At 43.0% G+C, this 18,274-nt stretch overlaps 1 protein-coding gene across 3 annotated transcripts; it reads left to right on the forward strand.

The window, feature by feature from the left end:
• Positions 1 to 3,105: 3,105 nt before the first annotated feature.
• ilf3b (interleukin enhancer binding factor 3b) lies at positions 3,106 to 18,212 on the forward strand. Of its 3 annotated transcripts, none has more exons than XM_030057565.1 (18): positions 3,106 to 3,189; positions 4,672 to 4,781; positions 5,458 to 5,681; positions 5,956 to 6,130; positions 7,040 to 7,187; positions 8,683 to 8,774; positions 9,974 to 10,069; positions 10,455 to 10,566; positions 10,659 to 10,756; positions 10,839 to 10,950; positions 12,920 to 13,033; positions 13,244 to 13,449; positions 13,622 to 13,804; positions 13,952 to 14,233; positions 14,361 to 14,490; positions 14,610 to 14,657; positions 16,350 to 16,778; positions 17,300 to 18,212. In XM_030057565.1, exons 2-18 carry the CDS (start codon positions 4,767 to 4,769, stop codon positions 17,422 to 17,424), a joined length of 2,589 nt encoding a protein of 862 aa, XP_029913425.1. In that variant the 5' UTR covers positions 3,106 to 3,189; positions 4,672 to 4,766; the 3' UTR covers positions 17,425 to 18,212. The 3 variants fall into 3 exon arrangements, with proteins under 3 accessions (XP_029913425.1, XP_029913426.1, XP_029913427.1); XM_030057566.1 differs by having other exon boundaries at positions 4,672 to 4,769; XM_030057567.1 differs by lacking the exons at positions 16,350 to 16,778; positions 17,300 to 18,212 and adding an exon at positions 15,231 to 16,193.
• Positions 18,213 to 18,274: the final 62 nt, after the last annotated feature.

Raw genomic sequence — 18,274 nt, forward strand, 5'->3', positions numbered from 1 at the left:
TAAAATCGGAAGCAATATCTTCCAGATGTTGGAATATTGTTGACAGGCTTGTGATAATGTTTTAGGTTGTTGTATGTATAAAACAGTCTTACACTACATGGGGAAAGGATAAAATTCATAATGAACTCACCCATAATAAACCGCTTATACTGTACATCTGAATGCAGTATGCCCCATATAGATACAGGGTATATTTGCATTAGAGTCTGTCCTCTATGAGGACAGATTAAATCAAGGAGTTTTGCTGGCCAGAGAACAATGTGTAAATTTCTTGATGAATAAGCAAGTTGCCTACCCATATGGTCTTAAAGCAAACATCTCAACTTTAAATTTTGTCTGTAAATGTGCCATTGGTTTTGTTCTTTGACACAATGTAAAAGTCAGAGATGAGTGTAAATACTGATACAGCAGAGCAAAGTAAAGGCTGTGCTTTTACCTCAGCTTGAAGATGTGAAACACACACAGTTTGTGTCAGATGTAGTGCAGTGGCATTGTGGCATGAACGTGAAAGTGTGTCTTTATTGTCCAAGTTTGTGAATGTATTTATTTCCCCCGGGTGTCCGGGGACTGAAGTGAAGCTACAGTATATGTTGCAAACGCTATTCAATGTGACATTGCAGACTTTGCAGAGTAAAGGGGTTGTAAGATTACCTAATAAAGGCTAAAGGTCTGTTCAATTTTCCCAGCTCATTCTGGCTTTTAATTGGTGACTGAGAGATCACCTGCGGCGAAACCTGCCCACTCTTTGACTGCACAGAAAAAGCCTCAGCATATATGGATTGCACTTTGTCACTGCGGTTCCTGCAGCTGTAATTAATTTAATGAAAGCTAGTTAGCTTTATTCTGAGCAACTAATTTCGAGTGAATGGGTAACAGTCAGTATCGTTCACTGTGTAGCTACATTTAGTGGATTTAAATTGGAGTCTCATTTACTCTTGTATGAAAATTCTATACAGGTTCCTAACATAAGACGTGGAGCTGAATGCTCCTACATTTCTGTTTGCATCACTGCTTACCTTCACTAAGGCTACATGACTAAGTCTTCTTGAATTAATGATTCCTTATTTTAACAAACTGGGCCTCTCAGCCCTCTGGAGCACCCATTACAATGACTCAGCTGGGAACTCCTTATCAGACTGACCATGAGAGCTACTCTACATAAATGAACTCATAACATAGCTTGATTGACCCTGATAAGTGGCTTCAAGAACCAATCATAAGTCAGTGTATGATTGCAACCTGGCCACATTTGGTTATAGTGTGGCCATAGTGACACCTAGTGAATTTTCTGAGTACAGGTCTGAAAGGAGCCTGTGAAGCAGCTCTTCTGCCTCTCCCACTGTCAACTATAAATCAACCAAGCATCTTTGGGTGTGCATGTAGAAATCATCTGGGGCTGAGTGTAAGACATTTCAAGCTATAGGTAAAGCCATTGAAAAACAAATATATAGTCAGTATCTTCTGAGGAATTGTTTTTGGGGGTACAAAGGACATTGATTCCTGTTAGAAAGGTGAAGCAAATTTTCAGGATCAAAACAACAACCTAGTGATGATACTCAGCCCATTCTTTATTTTATGAATCAGGATGTGGATATGAGGTTTTTCTCTTTTTTCTGATAAAGTAAGTAAACCCACACACTTCTGTGTGCACTAATGTGTTTTAGACCTGACAAAGGCCTGAGTGGCCTGAACCATTGTCTACCGTGTAGATAAGTGTACGAGTTTACTTACTTTACCCTGATGAGCGTGGGCTGAAAGATAACACTTTTTCTTGTTTTCAGTGCGAGACAGCTTCATCTTAATACACTCATACACACATACACACAAATGAGGCAAATGAGAGGCAGGCCAAGGCTTTGACTAGTTGTGTGTTCCTGGAGGAAAATGAGGTACCTGATGTCATACCCAGCCCATGTGGTTCTCTCTGTAGTTTGCAAAAAATGTCACCTATAGATATTCCAGTTGTTTATAGTAGCCTATGGCCTGATACAATGTGTTAATAGTTTTAATGGTCATACTGTTGAGGGAAAGTTCAGACTCACACGCAGGTTCAGAGTGTCCAAGTGTATAGTTTTGTTCATTGGAGCAGGGTACAAGTGAGAGGTACTCACCAAGTAGACTGCTGCCCAGTGTCAGCTGAGCAGCCTCATTTACACAATGACACAAACACAGACGTGGCTCTGAGCAAGCACAGGACTGGCCTGACCACTTGACCTTGGAGCTGACATATCTGGGCACAGAAGAATCTGTGAAGTTATCTGTGAGGCAAAGAAAAAGATTCCTGAAAACACTGCAAAATTGTTTCTCCGTCCATAAACGTCTACCACATGAGGGGCTTTAGAGGCCCCAGGGTTTTGTTTTGACTGAGTTTATCTATCCAGTTATGGTGAGTTACTGAGGGCATGTAGTCTTGACATACAGGTGTCCTTTTGATCAAACACAGACACTGCCATGAAACCTGAGTATGTGTAAACAGAGTGTAGGTAAGAGGTGAAACACAGCAGAAAAATTATAAAATCTGTGGTAATCGAGAAAAATGCTTAATATGTTTGGGTATATGTGTGACTGTGGTGTTCTCACTCGTGTGCATAATTTTATTCCAATAAAGTGGAAAATTGCATTTATCCTTCAATCATTTTAACTGTTGGACAATAACTTTTGATCATGCCTCCACAATACCATCATGGTGCGATGTAATGAAACACTGACACAGCGTGATCAAGAGCCCAAATGAACATGAGACTTCACAATATGTTCATGTAAACATGAGAAAACCACCCGCCAAGCTGCTGATGGCACCGAGTTTCATGGAGCAACCAGTGGCCAAACCTTGGAACTACTGATTATCACTCATGCTCTTCTGATTGGCCGATTTCTAAGTCACGTGAACCCGTCATCCAATGAACATTGACGTGCTGCAGATCGTGGGCGTTTCCTTGTCCTACTGGCCTCATTTCTTTCCCCCCACCCGCACTCCGCAAACTCTGCCTCTGATTGGCTGGTACTTGTTGCCTCCGTTGGTTAGGTTGGCTAAATTAGGTTTAGGGCGGGCTTAGGGTTAATATTAGCCAATCAGATGCAGAGTAGGGGCGGGTCTTCGCGGAGTGCGGGTGCGAAGAGAAATAACCAGTCCTGCTGCCGATTCAGGGAGCCAGGCGTGCAGTGTCCATTTAGCACAACGATACACAGGTGAGTGTGAAAATTAGCTAACGGTACATTCTCCGCACAATAACGCAGGAAATATTGTTGGCCGGTTAAGGGAACGCTGCATATTAATAAAATGAAGCGAGAGCGGTGTTGTGTGAATGGGTTTTTGTACTTATCTGCGTCAGGAAGGAGTCCGTCCGGCATTGTTTGGTGAGCAGCTGCTAGCCTGCTAACGCTACAAGCTAACGGTAGCTGGGAATTCAGTGAGGACTTGGATGCGTCTTCTCGACCATTTTGACAATGTTCAGCAGCAAACCGTCACCCAAATGCAAAAAATGACTGGCGTTTTGTGTTTCTAATCTTATTTTTGGTCAAACACGAGCAACTGGCGTCAATGACGTTGCGGTTTGGTGGGTGGTTTGGCGATCCTGTCTGGCTGTGCCGATGGATGAAATTTGGGGGGTTCTTAGCTTCGCCCCAGTCAAACACAGCATAGAATTAAAATGGCGTCTGGTCTTAAATTCCCCTGATGAGGCTGGTGTCACTGACCGACAGCACTTAACTCCTTTTATCTCACCCCCTCCTACAAAACAAGAAAATATGTGTCTGTGCAAATTTGTCATTGTAGCCGATGGCAGTATAGGAGGACAAGTTAACCAGAGAGACGTGGAGGTGGGCTTGGTATCATGGTACCGCAGGCATTTTGTTGAGAAAAAAAGAATAAATGCTCATTTTTCTTTCGCCCATCCCCACCCCCCCACCCCGTTTTGATGACTGCATGTAGGAGCTGTTTTGTTTTGGCTGTGTTTGATTTTTTGCTTACAGCAGTTTGCATCACCACACATCCTCACTGGGAGTCTGTCCTGACTGAAATAGATGGATGTGAGGTTGATCGATATACATCAGTGCTGCTATGACAGTGATTGGGGAATTTAAAAAAATGTATAGTATATGTTATGAACACACAGTGGCTGTTCATTTGTAACAGAATGCCCCGTCTGCCTACTTGCTTACCACTATTTACATACAAACCTGATCACATGTCTTATTTATTGATAAACTTTACTTGAGGCAACAAAGATGCAGTCATTCATGAAGGTGATTGGACTGACCCCTGTACATAATCAGCCAGATCAGTAAGTTTCCACGGTGTATATTTTTCTGATTGTACTGAACTGAAGTGAGATTGTATCGGACAATTGTTTTTGCCACTTGAACAGCAGATGGCTTTCTTGACTGATATCCATGGCTCCCAACCATGAATCAGGCTGTGTGCTTGAAACAGATTCATCACAACAAATCCCATTTCTGTCTGAAAGTAGGGCTCAGTGTTCAGTCCGTTAGGCATGTGTTGTAGTGCCGGCCGCTTTATTTCACTCGACAAGATAAGTGGGCAGTCTCCTGGGAACAACCGAAGTATTTTACTCCTGTTTGGGCGGTGGTGTTAGCCTTCACAACAGGTCCTAAATGAGTCATGTGCACAGTGATTGAGTTTTAACCTGTTTTGTTTTTCTTTCTCTGCAGAGGCGGTGTGTAACACTGATATTCTGTGCTACAGTGAAGACCTCGGTTACTGCCATTCACTGGACCGAAGATTAGTCACAGACTTCAGAGCAACCATGGTAACTATTTTGGTACAGTCCCTCTTTTCTTCATTCATATCTATATGATTGTAAAAGGTTTATTAGAGTGTAAGCAGGCAAATTTACTAAATCATAAAACACTGGCCCTGTTAATTAATTACACATCACTCTTTACAGTTCAAAAGAATTGAGTCACATCTAATTTCAGTCACAGAACTGATGGTGCCAGCGTTTTGTCATTCCAATCTGCCCCAGGCTTTAGGAACACATGCCGCGGTCTCCACTTCACTGCACTTCTCTAAATAGGCTTTGGCTGCACACACACTCACACACACACACACACTCTTGTCTTGTGTAATCACTGGTGGTAGCAGCCTGACCTAGACAGGAGGCCTTAATAGTCAGTGTTTTAATTAATCAAAGACAAGTGAATGATGTACAACTACTTAGGTCTTCTAGTAAAATTGTTTAATCCTTTTAGCCTTGATAAATGTTTTCCCGGTGGGCCAGCTCTGTAAAAAGTGATAAAAGTGATAGTCTGTTCAGTTGTTTTTGTTCAGTTTTCCAAGTCCACATCACAGTGCAATGAATGTGTGCTTTTTATGCAGGTCTGTTTTACTGGCTTTGTGCCATTAGAGAATGAAGGACCCTGTCATCTTTATAGACTCACACCACTCACAGTCACACAGCTTATTTTTTCTTATTTGTTGGCTCTTTTCATCCCCAGCCTCCTCCAATGCGACATCGCTCCATGCGCATTTTCATGAACGATGACCGTCACGTCATGGCCAAGCATTCGGCCATCTATCCAACTCAGGAGGAGCTGGAAAGTGTACAGAACATGGTGTCCCACACCGAGCGTGCCCTCAAGTCTGTGTCTGATTGGCTCGATGAACAGGAGAAGGGCTTGTCCAAGTCGGAATCTGATGGAACAGATGCTGATAAAGAGGGGTGAGTCTCCTCACTCTCTTATTTTCACATGGTAGACATGAAATGACAACAGTTATTCGCTTGGCACATATTCAGTCTTTTCCCCTTTCAATAATTTCATTTAACTTTGGGATTTATTTGTCATTCTGATTAGTAAGTAACTTCTGATTAGTGGAAAAACTAGTTAGAGAAATTGCTCCGAGGGGCTCCCTGCACCCCAGGATGTAACCACTGTTCTTACTAACCCATGCTTATTTTCCTTCTTTTAAACCATATCTGTGGTGTCTTTTTAAAGTGAACACAAGGAGCAGGCCACCCGTTCCCTGCGTGGTGTGATGAGGGTGGGCCTCGTTGCCAAAGGCTTACTACTTAAGGGAGATTTGGATCTGGAACTGGTGCTGCTCTGTAAGGACAAGCCCACCATCACTCTACTGAAGAAGGTGTCAGATAACCTTGCTGTGCAGCTTAAGGTGAGGACTGATGTGATGCAGCTAATTTAGTGCGCTATGGATCGTGTTATCTAGGAGCTAGAGGTGGGAGCGTGTACACAACAGTCCAACACTAGACACACTAGACAAACACTGTAAACAAACGCTTTCATTTTGGTTTAACAAGCCCTTTAAAAACAGCATCCCTATAAGCAAATACATGTCATTTAAAAAAAAATTGATGAAAAGGTTACTCCCAGTTACACATAGTCTCTTTTATTGGCTGGGTATGGCTACATCTTTTGACAAATAAAAACTGGTCCCTAAAAGAAACTGGGTTATATTGAGTATTCACATCAAATCCCAACACTGTTGCATTGCATCAGGCTGTTTAACCACCACTTTTTGACAAACTGCAGAGCAGGGGGCGGGCCTCTCCTGTCGGAAGAAAAGCTCTTTTCTGTGGGCAGCCGCTGTGGGTTTTCCTGTCAGATCCCATTCACTTTCCTGGGGCAGAATCAGCTAATTATTCAAACAGGTCTGATTCAGTCGGGCCTGTGCTGCAGGCAGGGTCACACAGGACACCGCAGTTACGGGCTTCCAGAGTGAGGATCTTATGTGTGTAGTAAAGTGAAAAAGATGCATAGGAGACCAAAAAAGCTACACTCTGTATCCTTAATTTTCAGGTATCTTTTTATTGTGTTTTCTGTTTTTTTGCTGATCAAGAATTTTGTGCAAATTAAAGGCAGGTCCTGAATAAACACAGTATATGGCAGTTGTTTTTTATGACTAAAACAAATAGAAACCCAGACAAGTACAGGAGTCCATATCGCCAGCTCTAATACCCAGAAATTTTTCTCAGAGTGTGCCTATGCTTTTGTTTAAGCTTGACAAAATCATCTTAAAGTTAAAAACCATGCTCCCCCTGCACTTTTTTTTTTTTATATATAGGCAATCACAGAAGATAAGTATGTGGTAACCCAGCACATCCGTGACGCCACTATCGTCATAAAGAACACCAAGGAGCCTCCCCTCAGCCTCACTATCCACATGACATCCCCGCTGGTCCGTGAGGAGGTGGAGAGGATCGCTGCAGGAGGTAAGCTACCACAAGGGCCCCAGTGTTTCCTAGTGGCGCCCTTCCCCATGCTGGGAGGCCAGGCAGGCAGGCAACCAAGCCAGACAGATATTGTTTATTGGGCCTTCAATGGAGCTAGGGGACATAAATGAACTGTCACATAATGAAACTGTGCTATGTTTATAGCTCTCTAGACACTCTCGTAGTTCCATGTAATGTGATTGTACATTTTTGATGGCCCAATATACAGTATAGGACAGGTAGTTTACTGACTGACTGGTAAAGACATGGCTTTCTCTTCCCCCTTTATGATCAAGGCACCAGCGATATGAAGGCTTACTGAGAATTTAACAAAAACAGAGACCACTTTGTTTGCATGTGTTTTTATTATTGATGATGAACGGTTTGCATTGCAGCAAAAATGAGTAGCAAAGCGTGGTGAAAGTTTGGTTGTTGGACCCAGCAGTGGGCTGCTGATGTTGTTCTTTAGCAGGGAAGGCAAGGGGTTACAGATAATGACGAGGGACGCTTTGATTCTGCGTGGCTTAATGTCACGTGTGTCCAGCCCCAGTCCAGGAACTCAAGCAGCAACGGACAAAGGCATCATCAAATATATATGTATGTATTGGTAGCATTCTGGCATTTAGGAGAGGGCAAATGTGATACAAATTGTGATTCAAAAGTTAACATTAGCTATACAATAACAATAAATAATTAGTAGTTAATATTCTTCATGATCTAAAGAAAAGATTAGATATCTGTTTGGCAGGTGTTGAATCATGACCTTATCTGTAACCCTGTGCCAACAGTGAAGCCCAGTTTGGGTCTGTTATTTTTTGTTTTCGTTTTTTTAAGCCATCAGTTTTGCTGCAGTGTGGACTTGTTTTGATACCCCCTTTTGTGCATCTGATAACTTCTGCCTGTGGTTCCAATTCTGATTCTCTCTGTCAAGCCTTCTAGTTTGTCAATTTTTAGGGACGCTGGACCTTTGACCAACTGGCCGCTCTCTGTCTCGGAAGGGGCTAAGTGCAGTATACCCAGTATAGGGGTGAAGGGGAGGGGCTCTGCCTCCTGCTTGTGACAGAAAAGAAAAAGCACTCAGCCCTTGTAAAGCGGTGGAACTGAGGCATCCATTTGAGTTAACACATTGAATTAACTTTGGAGATACAACCTCCCATTTGATACAGCCAATTACCCCTTCATATGTCCATATAGCCTTACCTTTCATGTCCTGGATTTCTAATGATTTTACATTTCCCAACATACAACCCACTTGACAACACTTAATTTTACTGTCGTTCTGGTGGGTTTTAAGTCTAATCATTGTTTGCTGGACTATACAAAACCATATTAACTGGGAGGTTGAGAGCGTTTGGTGGTTCTCCAGTGGAGGGGTCCCCCTCCCCTTCCCCCTCCTGCCTGTGGTTTGGGAAGGCTGCCTGTGTTCCCCCTGGCCGGCTGACAGAACTCCCCTTGGTCAAACTGTACCTTGTCTTCTTATTCCACCCGCCAATAGAAACGCTTTCAGTCAACGATCCCCCGGATGTTCTGGACAGGCAGAAATGCCTAACTGCCTTGGCGTCTCTCCGCCACGCCAAGTGGTTCCAGGTTTGCATCTTGTCTTTATTTGTCTCTAAAACAAAAGTAGTTTTGAGTTTGTTTTTTATGCTGTATGTTCCTTTTTGTCATTTTATTTGGGCGTTCATGTGTTTTCTTTTTCTTTCTCTACTTTGTTTTTGGAAGTGTATTTCCTGTAGTAATACTTAATGATCTGTATGTTTGTTTCTAAGGAAACCTTTGTCATTACATTGTTGTAGAGTTGCTTTGCTCACTTAACAGGTTCTATTGCAGTGTCATTCTAAAGAAGTTCATTGCTGCTTTTTCAGACCCCAAATTCAACAGCCTCCCGAGCAGTCATTTACATTAATAGCTGCCTAACTCAAATTAACAAGGATAAAGATATGGGACTAATACGTATCCAGGTGCAATATTTCTATATCAGTTTTGATGTGAGTGATAAGTCTTTGTTATTTTCATAGTGACACAAGCTACTTGTAGAGCACCTTCTGCTGTCCCATTCTGCTGTGTGGTAGCGAAAGCTGGTTCTTCTTTTTGGTAGTGAACTATGTTGGTAATTATTCGTCATAGTATTGTGGCCTGTGTCATCTTTGGCTCTCATTCTGTAACAATCAGCGCTCCATTTCTGCAGCTTGTTCTTGTAGAGTATGTGGCATCAACTCCTTCCCATGCTCTCTGGCTGTCTGTTTTCTGTGTGCCACGAAATCAACAGGAATATTGCACCTTGCTTAGTTTTTTTGACTGTCACCGACTCACCGCTCATCCTTGGTATTATTGAAATTATAACAACACTGTAAATTCACATTTTAATTATCTCACCATGACTTGTTTTTTTCCTTCAAGTTGGTATTGAGCTTGAGGCTAACTTGGACTCTTTTCTGATCTAAATTTATAACCATGTTTTCCCATAAATAACAGATTTGCCATGTCTATGATAATTGTACCATTGATTAAGTAGTCAGCTGTTGATTGACATCCATGAGTATGAATGTTTAAGCACAGTTATCATAAATATCAAACATTATTCAATCTCCAGTATCCTTCCCCTGTACAACACTTCTGTTTATTTCAACCATAATGACAAAGCTAAGCCAGTATAGTCTGTGTGGCTTTATTTTTATTTCATTTTTTTGTTTGGATATGTATCTTTTGTTTATGTTCACTGAAGTCTTCGTCTTTCGATAAGGTTCCTTGTCCTCCTCCTGCCCCCTCCCTGCTTGTGTCCCCAGGCCAGGGCCAACGGGCTGCGCTCCTGTGTCATCGTCATCCGCATCCTGAGGGACCTGTGCGCCCGCGTCCCCACATGGGCTCCGCTTCGTGGCTGGGTGAGTCAGAGCCTTGGAGCTCTCATCGTTCAGTGTGCCAGCTGTATCTAATGGCCTCTTTACTGTGGCTCAACTGCCCTCCCCCCTCAGATGTGTCTGATTTAATTCTAGCTGACAGGCTAGATTCATACGTATTGTGCAATTGGTTGTGAATATGCATTAGGCTCACAAGTTGGTCACTCATCGCCACACAGGAGTCTTTTACTGACCTTGACATTTCCGTTGATAAAGCGTTTTTCTACGTAAACAGCAAGTCACCACCGTCACTATCACTAAAATGTCGAGATAATGCACTGACCTCAGATTTCTCTGTATTCGTGGCCTAGATTAAATATAACATCCTTGAGTAATGAGTCTCCTCCTCCTCCTCTGTCTTGCTTTGCAGCCACTGGAGCTGCTCTGTGAGAAAGCCATTGGCACAGGGAACCGGCCCATGGGGGCAGGAGAAGCTCTGCGCAGAGTTTTAGAATGCCTGGCTTCAGGAATCCTCATGGCAGGTAAACATGTCTCCTCTGTAAGTGTTATTGTGTTTCCATCTTGTTTTCTGTGTGATAATATGGTCTAACTGTCACCCTCCCTCTGCTTGCAGATGGTTCTGGAATCTGTGATCCATGTGAGAAAGAGCTGACAGATGCTATTGCTCACCTCAGCCGCCAGCAGAGAGAAGACATTACACACAGCGCACAGGTGAGTGGGATGAGACAGAGTGTGTGTGTGTGTTCACCACCGAGGAAATGTGTAATTAACCATGGCTGTCTCTTGTCTTCAGCATGCCTTAAGGCTGTCTGCTTTCGGACAGCTTCACAAAGTGCTTGGAATGGATCCCCTCCCCTCTAAGATGCCCAGGAAACCGCGGAGTGAGACCCCTATTGATTACACAGGTATGTTGGGCTGCAACATCATTGGCTTCCAGTGGATGTCATGCAATACTCAGGGATGCAAACAGCGCGCCGAAAAGCGCAACTCGCTTTTTTCGTGGCCATTTGGGTGACTTGTGTGAATCGTGCAGATCCGATGAGTTTTTTTAGAAGGGGGGGGGGGTCAACTTATCGATCACAGAATTGCGGACGGAATCGCGGAATTAGCCAAATAAAACAATCTATTTTTAATGCGGAATTTGACATCATAACAACTGCACCGGCACAGCACTAGCCAAAAAGCAAAGAAACTTTCCAGCTACAGCAGCGCACTGACATAGATTGTCCAACAAAGTGAAGACTTGCTACTCCGCGCTATTTTCACCGGCTTACAGCAGCACACTGGCTTAGCTTGTCTATTCAGAGAAGAGTTATCACTTCGGCTTATTTTTCATATTCAATCTGTGTTATCACAGGCATACTACTGCTCATTCATTGGTAGTTGAATTGTTAGGTCTGTTTGATAAGTAATTTACATTTTTAAAAGAAATAATAATTTAACATATTGTTAAAAAATTAAATTAAAAAATAAAAAAATGTCTGGAGTCACACTTACTGGTAAACATCCACTCCTTCAAGATAATTTATTATGTTCTCCAACTCAGAAATATACACTAACACTACATACTGAGTGTTTGAGCCCCGGAGGTTCGGAAACTTCTCTCTTTTTGCAGGTCTTGCTGTTTGCATCCCTGAATACTGAAGAAGTGCGCAAAAATCATAAACATCGCACAAAAAGTTAGGAAATTTGTGTTTGGTAGATGATTTCTTTGTTGTAACAATGCTTCTTGGCAATAAATCTTATACCGTTGGAAAGCCTGTTTATTTCCCTTTTGAATGGTGCCACATTTGTAAGGAACATGCATTTGTGGGATGAGCAGCAGAGCTGAGTATGTGGGTTGCGCCCATGAAAAATTTGCCAAATCTTCTCTGCCAATGCCAAACAGCGTATTTTGCTGTTGCTATCGGCTCTTGTTTTGAGCTTCTGGTACCCCCAGGTGCTGCCAATCAGGCACCTGATTGGCGCCTGACCTCAACCCCACTGAACACTTGTGGGATCAGCTTGGGCGTGCTGTTGGTGCCAGAGTGACCAACACAACCACATTGGCTGACTTGCGACAAACACAGCAGTGTGTGACCAGCATGAGGAGGAGGTGCCAGGCTGTTGTGGCTGCGTATGATTCTTCCACACGCTGCCGGGGCTCCTGTTTGTTAAATGAATAAATTGTTAAATTGCCAATATGTCTTCTTTCCTCAAATTTCAATCATCCAATCCACCAAACACCAAACAAGAGTCAATGGCAGAATAAGCTGTTTGGCATTGGCAGAGAAGATATGGCAAATTTTTCATGGGCGCAACCCACATACTCAGCTCTGCTGCTCATCCCACATATGCATGTTCCTTACAAATGTGGCACCATTTAAAAACGGAAATAAACAGGCTTCCAACAGCATAAGATTTATTGCCAAGAAGCATTGTTACAACAAAGAAATCATCTACCAAATTTCCTGACTTTTTGCGCGATGTTTATATAATAAGACTGTTGTGGTGTGATATTTTTGTCTCTCACCATTGAAGATTGGGGAAGAGACTATTGATTAGAGTCTGTCTGTCCATTACATTTGATTTCTTAGCCTCTGCTGGTCTGTTTTACTTGGGGGATGTTGTATTTTAACACTGGGTTGCAGCATTTTAACCGATACCTGATTGGCCCACCACAGTGCCACCAATGGGCCAAAAAGTCCCAGCAGCAATATCTCAGACATCGCACATCAAATCGCACACGCATACAAAGAAAAACAAAAACAGTCACTTCCTGGGTGACTGTCATTGTCACTATTGACTTGTTTGCTACTTAAATGTATATTTTTAGTCTCAGTTCATCAATTCAAGTTTTCATGGAATGATTTTGTGTTTGTGCCTATGATTCAGTGCAAATTCCACCAAGTACAACCTATGCACCTCCAATGAAGAGGCCCATTGAGGAAGAGGAGGGAACTGATGACAAGAGCCCTAACAAGAAGAAGAAAAAGCTACAGAAGAAATGTAAGTGCTCATCAGTCAAGGCTTCATCAAATTTTTGCTCTTGTATTTGTTGGCTCATACAATAAACTTTGTGCTCTTTCTGGCCCACCTATAAACATTAAAATAACTTTGATGGTTTCCTGAAATGCATTGCTAGTTGATGTTTATTCCTACTGTGTGGTACTCTGTCATTTTGGTACCTGATTTCAGTCTTGTCTCCCTGTACTTCAGCCCCAGAGGAGAAGGCTGAGCCTCCTCAGGCCATGAATGCTTTGATGCGGCTCAACCAGCTGAAGCCTGGTCTGCAGTACAAACTGATATCTCAGACGGGCCCTGTCCATGTTCCAGTCTTCACTATGGCTGTAGATGTGGATGGCAAGACCTTCGAGGCCTCTGGCCCATCCAAACGCACTGCCAAGCTGCATGTAGCTGTCAAGGTGAGCACAGCATTGAAAGGCCATATAAAAGGAAACCCCCAAGTGAATGTATTAAATTTTAATATTACCTCAGAGCCCAGTGTCTTTGCCACATAATTGAAAACAAAAAAAAAAACTGAGACATTTCCTTACCCTTATTTAACTTGCGATCAATCTTCCTGGACAATTGCAGGTCCTGCAGGACATGGGCCTGCCCACAGGAGTGGAGCTCAAGACTGCTGAGCCGGCAAAACCAGAGGAGGCTGCGGCAGCAGCAGCTGCCACTGTTGAAGAATCAAAACCAGTAATCACACCGGCTGAAACGACCACAGCTGCAACAGGAACAGTCAAAGTAGAGCCCACTGATGCTGTAGAGGTATGTGACTGCTCCCTGACTGTCAGTAAGCCAACATTACAACTACAGAAACTGTAGAGAGGTTGGGCTTTTTCCTCAGCAAGTGAATGCTGCAGTTTTGTGTTGTGAAGTTCTGACTTACTGACCATCTCCCTGTGCTCCCCTCAGACTGCTCGCCAACAAGGACCAATCCTGACTAAACATGGCAAGAACCCTGTAATGGAGCTGAACGAGAAGCGCCGTGGCCTGAAGTATGAGCTCATCTCAGAGACTGGTGGCAGCCATGACAAGCGCTTCGTCATGGAGGTTGAGATTGATGGCCAGAGGTTCCAGGGGACAGGGTCCAACAAGAAGGTGGCCAAGGCGTACGCTGCCCTGGCTGCTCTGGAGCGGCTCTTCCCTGAGGGCTCTGCGACTGAGGCAGCTAAAAAGAAGAAAGGACCACCCATGGTAAGCACCCAGGGAAAACAGACAACTCAAATCTGTGTCAGGCCCCACTGCAAATGTTGGTGATGGCCCTCATGGAGAGAATATTGTATCCAATGTGTAAGATGATAAGTTTTCTTTCCATTTTTAGCATACACCAGGGTTTGGCATGATGGGAGGCCCAGCAGGTGGAGATGTGTCCAGCCCCAGAGGCAGAGGGAGAGGTGGACGGGGCCGTGGAAGAGGCAGAGGCTTCAATAATGGAGGAGGTTATGGCCAAGGTGCTGTGAACATAGTTTTATTAAATTACTTACTGAAAGAAGTGTTTTCTGTAACATAACCATGATGATGCATTGCTATATTGTGTCAAATAATTGTTGAATTTCTTTCATCCAACCAGGTGGCTTCGGAACCTACGGATACGGAAGCAACGCTAACTCTGGATACAGTGAGTATTCATTTCACTCTTCATAATTGTAGTTTGATTGCATAAGTGCTCTTTCTCAGGGTTGCAGTTAGAGTCATATCTTAACTCAAGTTTTATCCAAACCAAGGTCTCAGCTAGCATGTCAGCATAGATATTCTTCCATCTTGAGGCAGGATGGTAGACAAAACAAAGCTCCTTATATTGGTATTCCAATTTGTTTGTGAAATACTGAGGAATATAGCCTATCACAGAAAACTACAGGGTCACTGCAGGCTACTTGAGACAAGAATACAATTGTCAAACCTATTGGGCTGTTCCCAGTTCAATGATTTTACATTTCTCTGCTTTAAGCCACAGGAATTAATTTCTTTTTGACAAGCCCCCTCTTAAGACTACCTCTTTCTTCCTCCTGGCAACCTGTTCTGAGGACTGACCTACTTGAGCGTGACAGGAGCAGAGAAATCTAAAAAAACAGTTTGAACACAATCTGACCACATGAATCACTGGCAAATGCCACTTTTATGGCAGACAAAACAAAAATAAAAAATCTAATTTATATTTTTTTTCCCTTCTCTGCCCTGTCTCACTCTTTAGGTGACTTTGTCTCAGACTGCTATGGCTACCACGAGTTTGCGACATAGAGCTTCCCCAATCTTTAGAAAATCAAAAACAAAGCTGTAGAGAGAGGATAAAATGGACAAAAAAACTCAGTAGTGTTCCAGCAGCATCATGAACACCCTTCACGACCAAGCCCGCAACCCTGGGAATACAGTCACAGCAGCCCTTCCGCCCTGTCTTGCCAATCCTCATATTGTGTCCTGACACCTCGGGGAGATGAGATGCCACTGAGAGCATGTAGCCGTAGTCACCTTCAGTTCTCTCAACTCACGCTATGGATGTATCTGAGCGCCTGGATCTGCCCAAACTGCAGGCTTGATTTATCATAGATTGCCTCCAGTTGCTGGACTGGAAGCAAGGTTTTGTTTTTATCTGAATTATGAGGATGAAAGGCATGTGGGAGTTGTACAACACACTGTCCATCGGATATTGTCAAGACCACAACAGGCCAGTTTCTACTGGGCTCTGTCTCTGTTCTGTTTACTCAAAACAAAATAGTAAAAAAAATCCTCTGTGAATTGTCCTTATTTCATTATTTTGATGCCTTTCTATCAGTCACTTCCAATCATGATTAAGCTGTTTCTTTTGTATTTTCTGTTGTGCTTTTAAAAGATGGACACACTGTTTCTGTAGTATGTGCTGTTTTTTTTATTTGTGTGTCATATCAACATCACTGCTGAAGTCATGGCTACTGAATGCATGATGAATACACGACGGTCTTACTTTGACAGTGTTTTTGTGTTTTAGTCACAATATCACATCTGTGCAGACAGCATCAGGCATGGATGGACTGAGGTTATCGGTGCAAAACGTTTGCAGAAACGACTGGATGAGTTTGCTAATCTGTAGTACAGTTGTGAAGGGAAAAAGTTCTTGTCATAGCTGTTTTTACATGTTTTTGCTTTTTTTAATAAATGTGGTTTCACCATTCAGCATAAAGGGAGTTTGTAGTCTGCTTCAGTTTCTGTCTGACACAAATGTATTGCACAGAGTCATATTACAGTCAAATTGCAGTTTATACAGCCACAAACTCTTGTAATACATTTTGTCGTGCCCATTCTAAGACTGCCCCATGCTGTTGTTTTGATTTCCCAGATTACTACAACAATGGTGGCACAAATGGAGGGACTGGGGCGTCAGGTACCCCATCAGGTGGCCCTCCATCCAGCACAACACCAGGATCAGCGCAGGGTTCGTATGGCTCGTACTATCAGCATGATGGATCCTACTCCGCCACCTCCTCGGCCGCAAAAAACCCCAATAAGAAACCTCCTATGCACCAGGGAGGGAAGGCGCCCTTTCCAGGTCCCCCAGGTGTGAGTGGTGGCTCCTCAGGGGGCTACCAGTCCAACACTCCCTCAGGTCAAGGGTCTTATAACCAGTATGGCCAGGGCTATGGGCAGGGCAAGAAGAATTTCTCCCAGAACCAGAGCCAGGGGGGAGGAGGTGGATACTCGTACAGCACTGCCTACCCGAGCCAGGTGACCGGGGGAGCAGGAGGCAACCAAGACTACAGTTATGAAGGTGAGTAAGGGACTCATGCATTTTTGCAGATTACAGAATGCTAAGTTGTTGAGGTCCATGTTAGGTTAAGTAATCTATTGAAGCTGCACCAGGCAAGATTTTTAATAAATAAAAATAATTTTAATTTTAAAAAACAGCACAACACCCTGTCTTGGCATAAATCAAAGTTAAGTTTTAAAAGAGAAGACTGTACAGAAAAAATGAGCATTTCCTAACTCTTACATAACTTGGAGGCTGTCCCTTACTGTCACTGAACAGTGTAGCTTTGGAACACTGCTATGGGATTAAGCCAGCAAAATAACTGACATTAAATCCCATTTCCCACCATCTGAGTAATTAAGACCAGTGTGCCAAAATGAAGAACATCAAGACAGTTTGCTTTTGTTTTTGTTATCAGTCTCAGGTAAAATGTGTGCCTTTTTTTTTTTCCTCCCTTTTGACAAACCTCGACTGAAAATTGAAGCTGTCTCGTGCGTTTATGTGAATTTGTTTCACTAATTGTCAACTTTCTTACTTCGCAGGCTACAACAACCAGTCGAATTACAACTCACAGGGAGGTGGCAACCAGGGTTTTGGCACCAACCAGTACCACAATCCAGTGGGCTATGGCAGAGGAGACCCTGGCATGAACTACCAGTACAGATAGACTGTTGAATCCGTCTCTGCTTCATAGTTGCTGTTGATGCCACCGTTGGCGCCAAGCACCCTCCATCAGTGTCTCAAGCCTTCTTCTCCAAAGAAAGCAGTCGGTGGCTAGCCTGTGCTCTATGGCTTTTCCATGTTTGCTTCTTATGTGCTTTTGGGTTTATATGTTGCAAATGTGGGCACAATAAGAAAAAGTCTGGACTTCTTAGTTGTCAGAGCTGAATTTGTGGCTGAATTTAGTGGTCTGTTTCAGTGGTCTGGTCAGTGCTTAGTCTTGTGTTTAGGTTATTGTTCTTTTTTTTTTATTATTTTTATTTTTTTATCCCACCAATCCCTGTCCTCATCACTAACTGTGAAGGGTGATGCTGCGAATTACTCACTCACTAGCTCTGACTTGGTTTCCGTACTGTAAGGACTACTATGAGTTGTGTAGCAACGGCTACTTTTGTGTTGTGCGACAAGCATAAACTACGAACACTTGTAGTTCTCAACTACTGAGGATTGTTGTATTTTTTTAACAATACAAAAGGCCTGAGAACTGCTTGCCCTTTTGTTTTTCCTTTTTCTTTTTTTCTTAATTGCTTGTAATTTTGGCTTATTTTGTAATATTTTACCTTATGTGATGTCACTTATTTTAATAAATCCTTTTGGAGATTACTGGAAAGACATTTACATTACTGATGTCAAACCCACATTTCTGCTCAATGTAGCCTTTTGGTTGGATGGGTGGTTTTCTGTTCAACAGTGTACAAGAGTGTGTTTGTATCAATAAAGGATTTTTATTTTGAATACCAAGTAAAGGAACTCCTCCCTCACCAGTCCTGGGGTGCACAGATAAACACGTTCTGGTA

This window comes from Myripristis murdjan, chromosome 8, assembly GCF_902150065.1.
Source record: "Myripristis murdjan chromosome 8, fMyrMur1.1, whole genome shotgun sequence".
Classification (NCBI taxonomy): Eukaryota; Metazoa; Chordata; class Actinopteri; order Holocentriformes; family Holocentridae; genus Myripristis; species Myripristis murdjan.